The sequence below is a fragment of the Podarcis tiliguerta genome (assembly GCF_965153285.1).
Source record: "Podarcis tiliguerta genome assembly, chromosome: 1".
Classification (NCBI taxonomy): Eukaryota; Metazoa; Chordata; class Lepidosauria; order Squamata; family Lacertidae; genus Podarcis; species Podarcis tiliguerta.
The window spans coordinates 44,459,873-44,479,123 of NC_139534.1; the positions used below are offsets into that span (position 1 = coordinate 44,459,873).

Here is a 19,251-nt window from a genome sequence, read left to right on the forward strand (position 1 = left end):
TATTTTGGAAGCAGGTATAATTAATGGTGTATTTTCTTTTCTGTGAAAAGAAAGTCAAACCAACCTACTATAACTCGTTTAGCAACTGTGTTCGCCCCCCCACCGCAAGGCGCATGATGGTGAATGCCAATTGTATAAGGCACCCAAATACCGTAGAACCAACAGGATCTATCAAAACAAGTGTTTTCTGCTGCTGTTTCTGAATCCTATTGATCAGGAATACCTGAAGAAAGATGGGCTTTCTTCCATGCACAGAATCATTTGCAGGGACACCTTTAAAAGGATTACACTCACTTAGAACAAACTCTGAAGAACTGCACCAATTTAATGTACCCAAAGGGGCTTTAGGCTTGTGCTTCTTGAACAGCAGTGCTGTTGAAATGGAGGGAACAAAAGCAGCTTGTGATATAGCCGTGGGGTGGGTAACAAAGCCCACGGGAGCATTTAAAGTAGCTACGAATTGTTTATCTTTAGAATTTTAGATGCATAATTGTACAGAACAGATTTATTAAAAGTCACAACATACTACTGAAACATGCTTTAACAGTGTCATGTGTTGGCTTTGTTCATGTCACAGTGTTTAGCTTAGCACAAATGTGCGAGCCTGTGGGCTCCAGGAGAGGAGATTGTATCTGCTTTGCTTTTCCCTGATCATTTTGCTGCTGTGCCACCCAGACCAAAGCCATAGGTGGGCTTAGCATGTTGTCTAAAGCCGGGCTCATGGTTTACTTCTCCCAGACAAATACTGCACTATAACCTATAGAACAAGCCTTGGCTACAGCTCATAGTTAGTCTGCAGAGACCTGAGCCACACCCCTGGATTTGGACTGCCCACTAAGATAAACTATAGTTTAGCTCAGTGTGATACAGTAAAAAAATGACCAGGGAGGAGTGATGTAAGATTTTCTGTTATTGTTGAGCCATGGTTTTGACTTAGCATGACATGCAAACAGGGCTGTTGTAATGGGTTATTAAGACTGAAAAATATGAAGGTTATCCTTAACCTTCTGCTGAGATGGAAGAGATAAAGTACGCAATTATCATTTCATTAACGCATGTAAGTAAAATCACCAAGCTACAAGTCCTGTCACCAGTATGCTTGTACAAAAAAAATAATAAAAAATTGCAGTTGCTGGATGTACTCCATGTCTTGAGAAATAAAATGGATATAACATGAGTGCCTCTAGATTTTATAGCTTTCTGTTCTTGCCCAACTGAGTAGATTAAAGACTGATTTATAGTGCTACCATTTGAGAAGATAGTGGTCCTGTTTGTACACCAATGGTTTAGCATGATGGGAGCAAATGTCATCCACTCTCAGGCTTGCATGCTCCCTCCCCTCTCCTCTTCTCCTGCTGAATAGCTAAATGTAGAAACTTCTACTTCAGCTTTTTGTTAACTGCATCTTCCTACGTTGTCTGAATTGGAATATGTGGTTTTAACATAACTGAAATAATGGTTAGTTTTGGGACAAGCCAACTTCAATAGCCATGGTTTGAAATCGGCTAGTTCTGAAATCTGCCATATTTAGTATGAAACCACAATTTGTGGTCTGATGACACAGGAAGGTGCAGTTAACTAAGAGCAGAAATAAAGGTTCTGAACCCCTCTTGTCTGCCATGTTAGAGAAGGCTGGGGACACAGGCAAACCTGGGAGGATAGGCTTGCTCATGTCACAGCTAACCGTATTTTGAGTGACAACCAAACATGATCAAAAATATTCTGACTTGCTCTACTGAGAATAAATTTCTAGCACAGGCTTCCTCAATTTCAGCCCTCCAGATGTTTTGAGACTTGACCGCTGGTCCTGCTAGCTAGGGATCATGGGAGTTGTAGGCCAAAAACATTTGGAGGGCCGAGGTTGAGGAAGCCTGTTCTAGCACTTCTTTGGATGTATTATGTGTATTATATATCACAAATCTTGAAAAGCTAAGGTTCAATTAGATCAACTAAAAGATAGTCAATTGATACCTATGTCTACAGTCTTCCCATTTTGCATTGTGGTTTTGCCTAAAAGCGCTTGATTTCCTCCATTATGTATTCATATGAATCTTGTAATATTGTTGAGAAATTAATGTGAGACTGAATTTTGCCCTTTTAAAAATAGATCCTTACAATAAATGAGGATGGATCACTTGGTCTGAAAACTACCAAATCTCACATTTGTGAGCATTGTCATGCTGCCTTTAGAACCAACTACCATTTACAAAGGCATGTCTTCATTCATACAGGTACTGCTTGAATTTAAGTTGTATTTTATATCATCTAAAAATGGTTGGATCTTTAATAATGCACTGAATTATGAAAAATGATGCAAACTTTATATTCCAAAGTGCAGGAAATGTGGCATCTAAGCTTAGGTATTCCATGCACCAAAGTGTCAAAAAATACCAGAAAAGAATTAGTGTCATTTCTGTTAATTTGAGATTTACTGTGCTGCTTTGCTTTCTGTACAAGGATGGGTTGGTAAGTCACCCAATTTCCAGTTTTGTCTTGTTCATAGCATAGTCTCTGGGTTCTTATTTTACCAGTGATGGAACTCTAGTTGGAATAGATGAAAGAGTTTTACAGTACCTTAGATGACAGCATCCTTGCCTGATTTTGCTCATGAGCTGCACTCCTCTGTTAGCAGCCGAATTAATAGCCTTTTTCTTTTTAGCCCAGGTAGTTTAGACAGACTTTTTTATACTAAAATATTTTGGAATTCATTCATATGCTGGATTCCAGTAGCCGACTATTTTATTTCTCAGCAGAATCTGTTAGAAACAAATGTTTGTAGCTTTTAACTTACAGATGTGGAATTATATTGTTTAAGGTGAAAAACCATTTCAGTGCAGTCAGTGCGAGATGCGTTTCATTCAGAAGTACCTGCTACAGAGACATGAGAAGATTCATACTGGTGAGTATAGTGCCTTGAGTTTCTTTTTACTGGTGTGTTTAAAGAACTGTTTCCGAAACATGGCCAAGTATTCGGTGATTATGCAGCTTCTGTTTTAACGTGCCGTTCAAGAAACTCTAGAAAAGAATTTAGGTGTTTGCTTTAGCCTTGCCTTTTTCCTCCCTTGCCCCCAAGAAGTTACTGACAGCTGATGTGAGCAAACCTTGAGAGAAAAAATATTTTTATTGGGTAAGTGGTAAATAGGAATACTTCGAACACAATTATGGCCAAAATGCCTGACCCCATAGGTATCTGAACCCTGTTAAAAAAAACAAAACTGCATACAGAAAATTATACAAGAGTAAGCGTTTTAGCAAAAGACAAATAGAAAAAATGAGACCCAAAGTTAAAGCAGGATGGTTAAGTTTATATTGGTTGGTTTTAAAATTTTACTTTTGGAAAACCACATTCTGTAAAAAGACTTGGGTTTTTGGCATTTTGGTGCATGGCCTTTCATTATCTCTGCAAATATTTAGAAATATAGTCATTTTTGGACTAGATGCCAATTTTCAGTCTATATTTCAGGAAAGTGGAGCTTGCAAATATGCTGAGTGTTGCTTGGTGAAAGGTTTCATATCTGTTCAAACTGCTGGTGCTGATGTCTAGTACTTTATGTGTATGCATGTAAACCTTGAGAAAACAAAACATGACAGAAAATTGCACAAATACCCCGGTTGTCTTGGAATGTTTGTATCCGTGCTTATCATCAAACTAGCCTTACTAGTATTTGGATTTGCACTTTTGCTTATACTTCTGTTTCTTCCACACCATGTGTTTTTCTGTACACCCGGGCTTCTTTCTGCTGCTGCCTTTCAGTATTGTTGCATTCAGTTATTTAAATGATGTGCTGTTGGGTATGTTCTGCATAGAGAAAGAAATGCATTTTCTTGAATTTCAGGTTGTTTTTACTCTTGGTTTTTATATCTGCTTTTGATTTTTGTAAGTCATGAGTTCATTTTTGAAAAAGTAACTAATAAATATATATTTTCTAAAAATATAACCCTGTTTCACAATTGACATCTGTGTATTTTGCATTTATTGAAGCCCAAAACAAATGGGGGGGGGGCACAGGAGAAGGAGTGGGAGGAGAGGTTCTGTTGCACAAGTGGAAATCCATATACAAACAACATGACTTATTTGAGTACAACCCATAAAACATTAAGAAACAATGCAAAAAATAAATTGGCAGGAATGAAATAAATCAGATATTGGAAGTAATATTACTGTTTTAATATATAATCTACAAGACCTTTCTTTACTATACTACACAATTATTAATAGAATATAAACTTGCCAGTTTGACTGGTATTACATCTATTCGTAATGTTACTAATTTTATGAGGCAATGCAGTTTTAGCCATGGAAAAGTTTGTGCAAAAAAACTGTTTTTGGAAAATATTCCACCATATACCATTTTCTGAGAATAATTTTGCATACTTCACTTTAAAATTGGATAATATTTCTAGAATACCTTCTGAATACTTAGTTCCACAGGCATGCACTGAATGTATGTGAATTGACTGGAGACTGGCTTGGTTATCTGCTCTGCATTCATTTCATTAAGATGGTTGGGGTGTGGTACCTGTGGCACTGGTGTACCTGCCACCCTTGCAGTGCTGTTGCAGTTAGGCAGCCGAGCTGTGATGGCTAGCTTGTTTGGTTAGTAGGCAAGCAAAGGAGCCTGTAGCCAAACAGTTAAAGTGGTGGTAAGAGTCTCTTAGCTATGTGAGCTATTTCTTTTTTGAGCAATTCTTCCCTCTTGACTCTGTAGTCAGGCAGAAAGATTGGGAAACCAAAATTCAGCTATTACAAAAAACCAACATTACCAATCCTAGTTTCTTGACCTTAAAGAAACCATGCACAGACAAACCAGAGTTAAGCTAAACAAACCATGGTTTAATTTTTAGTCTGAACTGAGCCTATGAGTTTGGTAGTATGTTTCTTATGTGTCATTTGGCTACACCTACTTCATCTAAAGTAATTGTCAGTTTAATGTTTCATACTTTTAAATATATATATATATATATATATATAATATGTAAGTTGGATCTGTGTATCTTTTTATAACTGTGTGGGTGGTACTGCTTGCCAGTTAGGTTTGAGAACATGAAATATATAATGTTGTGACTCCAAGTATATATAGTATAGGAGATAAGAAAGACAGGGCGAAGACTTGAAGTTTTGCTTCAGACTGAGTCAGAGGCTAGGGTGGACAAGATACAACAAAAATTTTTTGACTTTCCAACAGAAAATCGTATCTCATGGGGAACTGAAATGCTTGGATTTAAGTCAGCTTAGTCATTAAGTCAATGAGAAAAATTGGCTTCAATACAAAGAATCTTAACATAACTGTGTAGTGGATTAAACTAATACAATGAGCTAAGATAATACAGCAGTTTTGTGTAAAAGGAAAAAAAATAGATAAAAGAAAGGGAAAGGAAATTATAAAAAATGATATTGTTTTATTTATTAACATGGAAAACAAATATTAAGCGCTACTTGTCTTTGAAACAAAATTATAGAACCATCTATGATATTAAATAACAAATAGTCTGAGTCTTTATAAAAAATCATTGCTTTTATAAATAAATATTTTGTCAGAATGATTCAACTCTGAATTTTAATTAGCTATTTTTAGCTTTTCAGTCCTTTTTTAGTCTTTGTAAAAGCGAGGAGCCTTAACATTCTCTAGTTCATCGCTGCCTTGAATATGAAGCAATGCAATACAAAGTAATCAAATACAAAGTAATACACGAGGTCTATCTTTTGGCATATACTGTATCTTTTTAGAGTTGCTTCACCTCTGTTGTGTCTTTTATTCTTTGACCATTCTTTATTTCTTTACACAGTACAAACTTTTACCTGGTTCACCTGTGCATAAGATTCCTATTTGCTTTCCCCCCAGGAGTGGAAAGCAGGTTCAGGGAGATCCATGGTATACTGTGTATAAATCTGTCAGTGCACTAGCCAGATGATACTTTTATCCCTGGGAAGGGCTAAGGAACCAGCAGATACCTCATTCGGTAGAGCGTAAGACCCTTAATCTCAGGGTCGTGGGTTCGAGACCACGTTGGGCAAAAGATTCCTGCATCGCAGGGGCTTCGACTACATGACCCTTGTGGTCCCTTCCAACTCTACCATTCTGTGATTCTGTTGTACACCTTCAGCTAACTAAATAAAGGATCAGGATATTTATTGCTATAAGTCAGCAACTAGCTCTTCCAGTTTTAGTTATTTTATCTTCTTACAAGGATGCTAAAAAATGTGATATTAAATAATAGCACTTTATGTGAACATGCTTGTGAAAAAATTGAGACAGGTTAATCACAAGGGCATATAAAATTAATTCTCTTCATAAACACAACCTTTTTGTCAATATGAGGAGCTTTTACATGCAGTCTTTTTCACTTTGCTAGTACATACTGGCAACTTATTGGGGCTAGTGTGTTACAGTGTTAGACTAGAACCTGGGTGACCAAGGATCACATCCCACTTGACCATAAAGCTCACTGGGTGACCTTGGGCCCCTCACTGCCTCTCAGATTAACCTACTTCACAGGATTGTTGATTAAATGAGGAGTGAGAGAACCATGTACATCAGCTCCTTGGGGAAACGGTGAGATAAAAATACAATAAATAATAATGAATAAAATACTGGAATGAAAATGGAAATTTATTGTTTTATTTGTTTTCCTCTAGCTCTGAATGTTGGGACATTCTTATTTGATGGGCTAGTTTATTTTTTATTTGATTCTCTTCCACCTCTACTCAATATTTGTGTGATTCTTTTAACATGTTTGGAGTGATGAGCCATATGAAAAAATATTGGTGTGTGGTCAGACCTATATTTTGTTTACATCCAGCTGATCAAAGCAATACTTTGTAAGTTTTTTGTTAAGTAAACCTAAATAATAGCATGGTGGGGAGAGGTATGAGACTATCTGTCTTCTCCTTTTTTCTTAAACAGTACTTCCTCTTTTCATTTTTATTCTTAGGTGAGAAACCATTTCGATGTGATGAATGTGGCATGAGATTTATACAGAAATATCACATGGAAAGGCACAAGAGAACTCACAGTGGAGAGAAGCCTTATCAGTGTGAATACTGCTTGCAGGTAATTTGAGAAGGAGAAAGAAGGGTGTTTAAGGGAATCTGTTTTTACAATATCGTGACAATTGTGATTCCAAGTTTCAAAACTTTGAGGTAAGAGGGCACTTTGGCTTGTCTTCTAAATACCATACGTTTCATTGTGGATTTAATTAAAAGAAATTTTTAAAAAACTTGATTTTATAGATATATATGAAAGAAATTATGGTTCTCCAGTATGAAAAGAACATTTACCCATTGAGAAACTTAAGTTTTTAGTTATCTAAAATATGCAGAATTAATAAGGACAGATACTTTGAAACAAATTAATGCTAATTGGAGGGGTCATTTAGGTTTCTGTCCTTTTGTCTTGCCTTTCCCACAGTTGCAGGTATGTGAAGTGTCAGGAGGGGCCCTTATGTACTGCAGTAGGCTCCTATAGATCAAGAACAAAGGGTTGGGTTTGTTTGAATATTAATATTGACTTTCACATCTTCTGACATGGTAACATTCTCACTTTGTGACATGTGACCATTTTTTAATTCCCAAAATCACTTATGACAGGGTTGGGGAACCTCAGGCTCTGGGTCCAAATTTGTCCCCTTCAGGCCTCTCTAGTTCTCCCTCAGGACTCTTACTTCACCAACCATCTCCCCACATCAGCCATATTTGAGCTTTTGCCTGACTGAAATTTGCCCCTGAACTATGATATTGCCTCTTGCTTGTGTGGATGGTGGGGTGGGTAGGTGTGGAAACTTCCAGTTTTTGTGTGGCTGGAAGAATGTGGCCTACTATAGAAGGCTAAGAATCACATCCATTGATGTGCCCCCTTGTTTGCCTCTGGCCTTGCCCATGCCACCCCAGAGCATTCTCCATGAGGGAATAGGACCCTCAGGCTGAAAAATGTACCCCACCCTGACTTAGAAGGACTTTATCATGTGAAAAAATGTGAATTGACCAAAAGGCTGCATGGCTTTTCTCTAACCAAAAATGTCCTCTGCAGTTCTTCTCAAGGACTGACCGGGTGTTGAAACACAAACGTATGTGCCATGAAAACCGTGACAAGAAACCCAACAGAAGTGCCACCAAAATTGGCCTTTTGACTCCTGATGATGATCAAGGCTTCCCAATGCCTTTGAAGGACAGCTCTTTGCCAAAGAAGAAAAGGCAAAAAACGGAGAAATTGAAGTCTTCTGGGCTAGATAAAGAAAGCGGGGCAGATAAATCTGAGCATAAGAAAGATAAGAATGATTTTTTGCCTTTGTATGCTGGCAGCGCTAAGATCAAGGACGAGTATATGGTGGCTGAATATGCCGTGGAGTTACCACATTCTTCCGTCAGTGGAGGGCACCTACAGGAAGCAAATTCTGGAGAAATACACCCACCTAAACTGGTGCTCAAAAAAGTTAACAGTAAGAGGAGCCTAAAACAGCCACTAGAGCAAAGTCAGACCATTTCATCTTTAGCATCTTACGAAGACAGCAAGGTTTCTAAGTATCCCTTTGATCTTGTGGATAAACAAGGCCTGTTGGACTCTGAAGGCAATGCTGACATTGACCAAGTTGATACTTTGCAGGAAGGCCCCAGTAAACCTGTACACAGCAGCACAAACTATGATGATGCAATGCAGTTTTTAAAGAAGAGGCGGTATCTCCAAGCAGCTAATAGTAATAGCAGAGAATATGCCTTGAATGTAGGCACCATTGCCTCTCAGCCTTCAGTCACACAGGCTGCTGTGGCCAGTGTCATAGATGAAGGTAGCACAGCCTCAATACTGGATACATCAGGGCTGAATGTGGAGATTAAAGGCAACCATGACAAAAATGTCATTCCAGATGAGGTACTTCAGACTCTCTTAGACCATTATTCCCATAAAGCTAATGGCCAGCATGAAATAGCTTTTAATGTGGCTGATACGGAAGTGACCTCTAGTATATCAATCAATTCTTCCGAGGTGTCAGAAGTCACACAAACTGAGAATGTTGCAACAAGCTCTCAAGGGTCCTCATCCGATAAAGCCAGTATGTTACAGGAATATTCCAAGTTTCTTCAGCAAGCTTTGGATAGAACTAGCCAAAATGATGCCTATTTGAACAACCCAAGCCTTAATTTTGTGAGTGACAACCAGACTCTTGCAGGGCAACCAGCGTTCTCTTCTATAGACAAGCAGGTCTATGCATCTATACCGGTCAACAGTTTTCGATCAGGAATGAACTCTCCATTAAGAACAACTCCAGACAAGTCTCACTTTGGACTTATCGTTGGCGATTCCCAGCACTCTTTTCCCTTTTCAGGTGACGAGCCAAATCATTCTTCCTCATCCTCTACCCAGGACTTTCTGGATCAAGTTACTTCTCAGAAGAAGGCAGAAGCACAGCCTGTCCACCAAGCATATCAAATAAGTTCCTTTGAGCAACCGTTCAGGGCTCAGTACCATGGAACAAGAGCTGGAATATCATCTCAGTTTAACACTGCTAATGGGCAGGTGAACCTGCGGGGACCAGGGACAAGCGCCGAATTTCCAGAATTCCCTTTGGTGAATGTAAATGATGCTCGAGCTGGGATGAACTCTTCACCTGATGCCACAACAGGCCAGACATTTGGCTAAGAAAATCTGTAGAAATAACACGGGCACTTTAGCATGGGTCTGTCAAAAGCGAGCATCTTCTGTATAAGATGGAGTCAGTCCTATACAAATTTAAGGCCTTGGGTTACAACAGAAAAGTAAGCCGGTACAGAGTATTGGCAACTGCTTTTTGTGTGTGTGGTTAGTCACCATTCTTTTTGAATTGCCTTATATGTGGGTGTCCACTGAAAAGGCAGATGGTTATTTGCTTGCTGGAGATCAGGAGCTTGCTATGCTGAGATTTTATACAAGACAAAAGAAACCAAAAAACCCAGATAAGATGTCTTTCCTGTAATAATTTCTTAGTTTGGTAACATTGATTATTTTGGGGAGAATGATAATTATGAGATTATTCATTTTGGAATTTCCTGGTTAGTTAGTCAAGCCATTGCACTTCAGCAGGGAACATGAATATAGACTGTACAGATAATATGAACTTAAAAGTTTTAATGTCAGGAGATGATGGCTAGACAACTATAGTGCATTCTGGGGGGAAATCCATTTTATCAACCCTCTTAAAAAGTAATACACATAATATTCCTTCTTGGTTTCTTTGAATTTCCTTTTACAACACTTAGAGAAAGGTAATTATGTTTTTTAGATGCACTCCCCTATTTAAATGTTTGATTCAATTAAAAGTACTTTAAAAGGAAAATACTTACTATTAATGCATTTACTTCATTCCTGAAGTATTGCATATTTCTTTGTACCTTTGAAGGTAAACATGACTCTTTATGTTTTTATCTCCAAATGACAGGTATCAAGATGGTTAGGATTGAACTAAAATGCTTTGTAGATGACATTCCCATTTCCATAATGTTTATATGAATGGTGAACTCCAGGTTTTAAGAGTTTAAATTGTACTTCAGCCTACAAATCTGCAATAATTAACGTTAGAGCACTTAGATTCTTTTCCATTTTTCTTCCTTTCTCAAAAATAAAACTATTTTAGACCTTTAGGTTTGATGTGGCTGCATCATTATCACCTTACATAACAACAGAAGAGTTATCTTAATGAACAGTTTCATTGCAGTTTTACTAACTAGAGCTGGTGACTGAGAACAGTGACCAAAAGATAAATGGTCAAACTTTTGCTGCATTTCACAAATAAATTAACTGCAAACTTTATCCCTATCCCCTGTGGTTGTTTTAATAGTAGACTGTCTTGAGTTACACTGTGTGGTGCAATGATTAGTTCTGTATACTGTGCTTCAACTTAACATAAATGTCAGGATAATAATCATTTTTAAAACTAAAGCTTTTATTTTCATTATATTGTACATTCATTATATGGGCTGCTTTAAGGTAATATTGCGGGCAGTGTTTTACCTAAAGGCTGAGCGACAGGAATGCAGATACATCCCCCCCCCCAAAAAAAAATACCATACTCAACATTTAGGCAGGGGAGATGGGTGCATGTATTATTTTACAACTTCAGGCCTGCTCACCACTTCTCAAAGATAGCCCTAACAATACCTCCTTCATTCAAAAAATTTAAGGAAAGCAAAATTTCAATTCCCAGAGAAAAACCTTGTTTTAATTAAAATGGTACTCCTAATTTTTATTGCCACAGTTCTCCTTTGTTTCACCTGTGCAATTTCGGACCCATTTTAGAATCTACGTGAAAGTCATAGGCAGCTACTGCAGTAGCTACTGCATATGTTATGAAATGCCTTGTTTATTCCTATAGGTCACAAACAGGTTAATTTTACAGGACGGTGTTGTTATATCCCATTACTCCACATAAGTTGTCCAAGGATTTATTTCATAGTACAGTAAGTAAATGCAACCGTGGTACTGAGTCAAAATAAGCACACATGAAAACTTCTAAATAATGGAACTTTTTAGGTCTTTTTAGTTTGTCTCCTGACCCACACCAGCACAGCTAGTACATAACATATTTTAATTTAATTAAGCATTTGTGGCCCAGTGTTTGAGTGCACCACTATTTGTACAATTAACATTCAGTTGTGGTTCAGAGAAGTAAACAGGACTGGCAAGTGAGAGTTGTACACATTTAGTATCTAGAGGGAATGGCTAAGAGTCTGTGTGTGTATGTAGATATGGCAAGACAGTAAGGCCAGGGTGCAAAGGCTATGGGTTGTATCTTGTGTCCCACTCATGGGAGTTTCTTTGTTCTAGGAGAGCTTTCCGTGAATGGAAGGGTGAGGAAGGCAATTTTTTGCAAACTCCCCTTTCTCTCGCAACTCTCGTGTCCTCCTCCCACGCTGTTCCAAAGGGACCCCAACCCTCTGGAGGAGATTAGTGGGGGGCAGAGGGGACTCAGATGAAATAAGTGAAACAACCTTCCCTTTCTTCATTCATTGAAGCCTCGACTTCATCAAAGAACCATCTGTGAGTGGACGGGTACAGGTCGCATATAATCCCAAAAATGAGAAGACAAGGGGATGCTTCTCTGAAAGTGTCCATTATGAAAAAGTGAGCAGAGAGGAATGGAAGGAACTATGGCTAGGATCCAAATGTGCATGGCCAAGCAGTTCCATATTTACCCTTCTGGTGGCTGCTCTTTGTACTGTATTGAGGGAGTGCTGTTTTATAGCGTTCCAACATTTTTAGAGGGACTTACTGGGAACATGAGAGGCTGTAGTTGAGGAGAAGCATTGGCAAGCGGTGGAATATAATGAGCAGAACCTCCACCTGTGGCTCTTGAGGGGGCCCACGGGAATCATGTAAAAACCTGTTCCTAAGTTGCTTTTTAGAAGAAGAAAAAATGACACAGATATATCTCAAGCCTCGTCAGTTATAATACAAACCTATTATATACATGCTAGGAGACAGTGTTAATAGAAATACTTTCTTAATAATGCTTTTTAAAGTGTATTTAGGAAATCTCTGCTATGGTTCTACAGTCCTGTTAAGCTCAATGTTATGTTTGGATTCAGTTAACTTAAACTCTTTGAAACTAGACTTCAGTGCAAACGTGCTGCTTAATTTTCTCAATTTTTAATGGCTCGTCTTTTGGGTGACTGCTGGGCCTGAGTGTCCCTTTTAACACTAATTTCCTGTTCCTTTTACTTTGAATATAAAGCAAGTTAATGAAGGAACTGACTTTTGGGCTTAAAGCTGAAGTAGCTCCTTTTCCTTCTCTTTGTCTTAGTTATTCAGAGTAAACAATTGATCAAAGATGATCTATCCATTTATCAGAAGAGAAACTGCATCATGTACTGCAGTGTACTCTATTTCTGAAGTTAAGTTTAGAAGGATTTGTTTTTCATTTATATGGATCGCCTCTTCATGCCTTTTCTGAAATTAGTTTAAGAGAATTATTACAGACTCCCAGCTATTGTAGGTGGACAAGGTTTTTGAGAGAAGGAGCAGTTCAGAGAAAGTACAGTGAAAGCTTGAACGTTTTATTATTATTAATGAGGATGCTAATCCCTACACAATATAATTTCTCCTTGTTTTTCTTCAGTGGTGTAAAGTCGTGTAGTCAAGGTCTTATGAAAGTATGACTATAACTTTAACCAAGCATATTGCAGAACCTATGTACAAATACTGCAAACTAAACCACAGTTGTCAAAATGAATGAAATACATTGTAATGTCATATGCCTGCTTTTGTTTGCTTATTTATTTTGTGATTTTAAACATGGGTTTTCAAGTCACTAGTGAATTACTGAATTTTTAGTATAGCTGTTTGATTTCATTTCCAAGTTTCTGGCTTGTTTCCTGAAAAATTTCCACTTGGATACATACAGCATATTCCATGTTTCTTTAGATTAATTTTTATGATGTGTGTATCATATTTCGTAAATATTTGAAACGGATCTAAAATGGATCCAGGATCAGCCTGTTTGAGTATTTCAGTATTAACTTGCTTTGTATTTGTAAAATTGCAACCTAAAATTTTGTTGGGTTGACATTGGACTCTTTCGCAAGTTGCAGGGGAGTAGCTATTAGAATATAGTTCAAAGCTTTAGAAGGCAGAAATGTGTTAGTGATCTGGGTATTTTGGTTGGTAAAAATTCAAATGTAAGTTTTCCAGTTATTATTCATAATAAAACAAACTATTTTTATGTTTTCTTAAATTCTGCTCAACGGAAGCCTTGTGACTTTTGGAGATGCTTTCCTTTTATGTTAAGTGCATGTTTGTTAGGTATATGTAGGACATTTAAGTACTCCTTTTGCAAAACAAAAAACAAAAACATGTCCTGTGAAAGTATTGCAATGAATGAAAACCATTATGATTTAAAAAAATAACTTTCATTATTTCCAAACAACTTTGTTTCAGGGAAATTTTCTAGTTGCTTTTGCTATACTTGTATAAAATCATTGTTTCAATAATAATTTAAGAGAGAGATAGTCTGGTAGCGAACACAAACCGAAGCAAGCAAACCTTTCTCAAAGTAGTTTCTTGCTTTCTTTTTCCCAGTGAATGGAAAGGTAAAAGACAAAAAAGTGTAAATGTTTATTTTATTTTTTTATGCAATATTGTTCTGTAAATATGAGTTATCAAATAAGGATGTACCTATGATTGAATCTTTGATTCTGCACAGTTAGAGTTTATATATAAAATATAAATGTGTCTTGACAATCAAGGACTTACTGTCAGTCTTCCTTTATGATGTTTTATTAATGTTATGCATTCCATTTGTTAGACTTGAGTACAAATGTGGGAATTTGTATTGTCTGTAAAGTATGTAATGTTTTTACAGCTTGTTTTAAAAAAAGGAAAAAAGAACCTTGTATATAAACAGATCACAGTACTGCTTTATATCAGGAGGCATATGATGTACTGTATGTAAGCAATAATGCCTAACAGTGCTAACTTTGCAAGTAGCATAAGGAAAGTTCCAAAAACTGTTTGGGGAGTTAATAGCTTTGATTAAGTTAATGGATATTCTTAATTGTTTTTAATCAATAAATTCAACTGTTTTTTGGTTTGTAGTATATAACATTGTTTACATAGCACAATCTGAGTTTCAGGGAGAGCAGGCCTTAGATCTGCACCTGTGCACACATTCATGATGAAACTAATGGCTCAGATGAGCTTCTGCAAGATGAGTTAGTGTCCTTATTTTTGAAGGAAGGATCAGGATTTGCTCCTCCAGTTTCCACACCAATTGAATAAGTCTGAAATTTAATTTTAAATCCTTAAATCCCAGTACTGTTTTGGTATAAATCAGGTTCACGTGATACAAAAAGTGGTTCTTGTTCATAATTCACATTGCAGTTGAACACTGAGTCATGGTTGATTTTGATATAATTTTGCCATAAGGATTTATCAGCTGCTGAGATGAGCTTTATCCGGAGTTCAAGCAAAACAAAACCAAGTCAAAAAGTTTGAACAATGCTTTCAGACTGTACAGAGCAACATAATTATTTGAAAACTATCATTGCTTTGGTGGGGAAAGATCGTCGATTTATAAATGTATATGACCTACATTTTATAGGAAGAAATGTTTTTAAATGCTAGTCATTTATATGATATGTGCTTTGAAGGATTTGCTAGTTCACTTCTGTCACTTTTAGTACACTGGTATCTTTTTATATGTAATGTATGCTTTTTATTATTGTAGCGAAGCATTTCAGTAGAAGGAATTTTGCAACAGTGTTCAAGGAGATTTTATTGTTGGAAACTAATTATACTGGATTCTGTCTCTGTAAGTTTTATCTTTATTTTAACAATGTCAGGAAAAGGACCTTGGTATTCAAATAAACCTGATGATCTGCTCTTTTTTTAAGGATACATTGTGTGATTTGCAAATGAGTCCACAAATTTTACGTTTGGTAGAAAATCCAGGGCTTATACACAACTTTAAAAAAATATTAGGGGCAGAGAAAGAATAGAAGAATGCTGCTGGAATTCATTTTCTGATACGGTATTCCCCCCTCCCCCCAGCATCCATACGCCTTCTTTGCCTTTCAGTTCATAAAATCCCCTATAATACCAGTAAAGGAGATTTCAGTGGTCATACAGTATTACTTTAAAAAATACAAGCAATCTGTCCATTTTACTGTGAGTGTTGGGGTTTTTTTTTTAAAAAAAAGCAATTAAATTCCCAGTTTCATTAATTTAAAAATGTGTATAAGTAATATAGATGCTTTTGTATGAAACTTGAAAGTATGAATTTGTGTAATTATTTTGTATTTGAAATAAATTAGGTAATGCAGGATTCCTGAGGAATCAGGAATATTGTGATGATAATGTGTTTGTGTGGTAGTTGTGTATGGACATAACATCAGAACATTTAATGGTTTTTGTGAGATACATTGAGAAATTGCTGTGTGGATACTTGCACTCTAGTCTAGGGGAGATGCATGTACCTTTCTGTACTCACAGCCAATACCTCTATGTATTTTGGACCAGAATGTGCCATCTTCAGTCCTGGATCTCACAGTTCATGTAATATGGCCAGTAGTTTGGTTCACCACTTTTGTGAACTGAAAGTCATAGGAATGGATGGAATGGTTCCTTCTATTGTTCAGGGGCTTATGTCCTTTGGGACTGAAAAGGTTTTCACAGACCATTCTTGTTTTGCTCCCCTTTTCTATAGATCTGAATGTTCTGGGCTCACGGGGTCTGTGCGTTTGAGCCAGATTTGTATTTCCAAGCAGTGCCATGCTTCAGCTACAGTGGCACAAGCACTGAGTTGTGTAGGTGAAGCTCAACAAGATCCACTGCCTTCTCACAGAATCAAAGTTAAGATCTTAATATTGGAAAGAGTTTCAAATAGCAGGTATGGGAGATGCAGAAAAACACAAAAAGCCAATATAATTTTCATGCAGCAATGCCCATGACTGCACAGGGGGTGTTATTTCATGTACCCAAAGACCTTTGCAATACTGGAAAGGGAGTTCTGCCCAAATAATAATAGGATTTATCTGTTTAAGAAACAGAGTGCAATTTGCTACTTTTTGACCTTTTTCTTTATGGTTAATTTATTTGGAGTTTATAGTAACTATTGAAAAATGTACACGAAGACAGGTTTGTTTTTTAAAAAAAACTTATTAAATGTATAAGCAATGGCTGAAATCTCAGTGTGCTCTGGCTGCTGGAAAATAAAAATACAGAACTCTGCATTATGAATTAAGGCTCACAAGAGATTTTTCATGATAATTTAGTTACAACGTTTGAAGAATGCATACATTTCTTATGTAGCAGAAGATTCAGCTTCATTCTTGATATAAGCCAATGATTAGTCTCTGGGTATTCAAAGGGCATCTCTAGCTTTGAACTGTTTATGCACATTACATTTTTTATAAGGTATATTCATTTTGCATTAAAATGTCTATGGCTAACACCTCAGTTTCATTACTTAAAAGGCCAATTCTACATTGGATAAGGAGGAAGAACTGAAGGCGAACCAACTACCAAATTTTCATCTCTAATGGGCTTGCATTGGCAGAATGGATTGGGATGGTGCTTATGCATCACACCACCAATATACATTTTTACTTCTTTACTAAATCTGTCATTTCAGCAAGCTATACATGTAGACGTGAGTGGAAATGAATGGCCGTCAACTTCAAGGCAGCCAGGGCCACTCTGTGTTACAAAAGTATTCTCAAAAGAAACGACCATTTTTGCAGGGCTGCACCTGCTTGCTTGTGAAAGCAAAGGTTTCAGCAAGCGATCTCTTGGGTGTCTGTATAAAGGGGGCAGGCTAACAGATAATGAGTGATGTCTTCTACATGTGGTTGACTTCCAATTCAAAGTCTTTCTGCATACGAGACCTTGTTGCAGCCATCCAAGACTGCAGTGGGCATCACTTGGAAACAGCTCAATAATGGCATTTCTTAAGGAAGCTGCTGAAAGTTTGATCAGACAACTAGCTCTAAAACGCTCTGCTCTCAAGAGTGGATACCCAAGGGGGAAATGTGGTGTTTCTAATTAGTTGCAGGTCCCTTCTAGATTCTATCCAAAAGAGCCAATCCATTGGTTGACACTTACTCAAAGTCAAAGCAGAGCTCAGTTCTGGAAAATAATGTCAGTGTAAAACATTGGCAAGCTGCATTCTAGTTGGTTATCATCTGGTTCCATATAGCACAGATCAGGAAAACACTCAATAGGCATGGTAGCATTCTTCTAGCATACTTTAACTGAGCAAGCACAGTCCACTCTTGCCTTAATTGTTGGCTACCCAGACTATGTACAATGAAGAACTGCTGATATTTCTGAGGGATAGAGAGTATGTCTTCTGGAAGAAAAGTATTTTGCACTGTTTCTAAAACTTTAATGGAGTTCAAATCAGAGCTCCAGATTTCAATGTCGAAGAGCATCTGGGTAAACACTTTGAACCTACCCTAAAGATATTTGGTAGCAATAACCTGCCTTCCCTTATTGCTTAGAATTTCATCAATGTCCCTGTGGTTTCCTGTGCCTTTAATTTCACTGCCTCCATATGATATTTCCAAGAGGGTTTCATTTACACCTAGATATCTAAATAAGTTTGTTTTCTAGCCTGCTGATCCAAGCACCATCTATACCCGGAGGGTACGCTGGAGTACTTTGACACAGAACCTGTGGGCCACACACTGCCTTGTCGTGCAGGTGGGGGGGCTGGGGCTGGGAGTGAAGTCAAATTTTGATGCCTCACTCCACTCGTCATGCTGCTTTCCAAAAGCCACGCCATTTACCGAGCTTGGGGAAGGAGGCCCAAGGCTCTGGCAGGGTCCTAGAGCCCTCCCATTTCCTTCTGAAAGCTGGGAAAGTGCTAACTCGGCTTTGGTAAGGAGATAGGAAGACTCTAGGACTCTGTCAGAGATCTCACACCTTTCCAAAGCCCAGCACCTTGCTTAGCCAGCTTTGGCAAGGCAGCACAAATGTTGCTGAGGGCTGCCAAAAAAAGGCCTCAAGGGCCACATGCCACCCTTGGGCCACATGTTAGGCCACCCTGATCTTCTTAACTAGGACTGTCTCTGCCAGGAATCACAATCCTGGTCTAACTTCTAGGCTCCTTGTGATTCCTGCTGCTTTTAAAATTGGTGTCCTCTTCAAGATTTGCAGGTCCTATATTACTGGTATGTAACCTAATGCAGGGGAATTTTAATTTAAAAGTACAAATGGTACAATGTCCAAAGTGCAAATGCATATTCTCAGAAATCTGCTCTTATTTAAAATATGTGTAAAATGGATTTTGTGCACCTTGTAGCTTGAGAATTAATTTGGTATGTGGGACACTCAATTCACAATGCATACTATGCCCAATGTTTCCTATAAATGCCATTAGTTTCAATCATATCTAGTATAGCTGTTTGTCTGTTTCCCCTCCCTGCCCATGTTTATTTCATTGCTGTAATGAACAGGTACCTGTAAATCCTGGTTCTATGCCATCTTAATTACAGTCAAGGCTTGTGTGTTGAAGGCAGGTCCAAACTTGACATCACTGTGAACTAGAATGCTTGATATAACCATTTCTACTACTGTACTTCCAAGAGCTTCAGCTCCTTATGAGGTAGAGCGGGCAGGTCTGATTGCCAAATGAATATTGATGGTATTCCCATTCTTGCTGACATTATAGGGCATATTTAGCCCCAAGAGCTGCAAATGAAGCAAATAGGTCCTGGGTCATATCTAATTGATGAGGCAGACCTTTTATTACCTTACCTATTTTAGGAAGACAGTGGACTGATGATGT

The 19,251-nt window shown here is 37.7% G+C and overlaps 1 protein-coding gene and 1 long non-coding RNA gene across 4 annotated transcripts in view; one reads left to right on the forward strand and one right to left on the reverse strand.

Annotated features, from left to right (window-relative positions):
- Positions 1-15,357, forward strand: part of ZNF148 (zinc finger protein 148) — a 39,649-nt gene extending 24,292 nt beyond the window's left edge. For all 3 annotated transcript variants that reach the window (XM_083408093.1, XM_083408094.1, XM_083408095.1), the window contains 4 exons: positions 2,108-2,231; positions 2,816-2,899; positions 6,934-7,052; positions 8,028-15,357. In XM_083408093.1, coding sequence (XP_083264219.1) covers positions 2,108-2,231; positions 2,816-2,899; positions 6,934-7,052; positions 8,028-9,632 — 1,932 coding nt within the window. In that variant the 3' untranslated portion in view covers positions 9,633-15,357. The remainder of the gene's footprint in view (positions 1-2,107; positions 2,232-2,815; positions 2,900-6,933; positions 7,053-8,027) is intronic.
- Positions 2,908-19,251, reverse strand: LOC310664983. The gene is made up of 3 exons (XR_014505136.1): positions 18,924-19,251; positions 7,399-7,460; positions 2,908-3,799 (listed from the first exon to the last, which is right to left on the reverse strand). It is a non-coding gene; the product is annotated as an uncharacterized lncRNA (long non-coding RNA).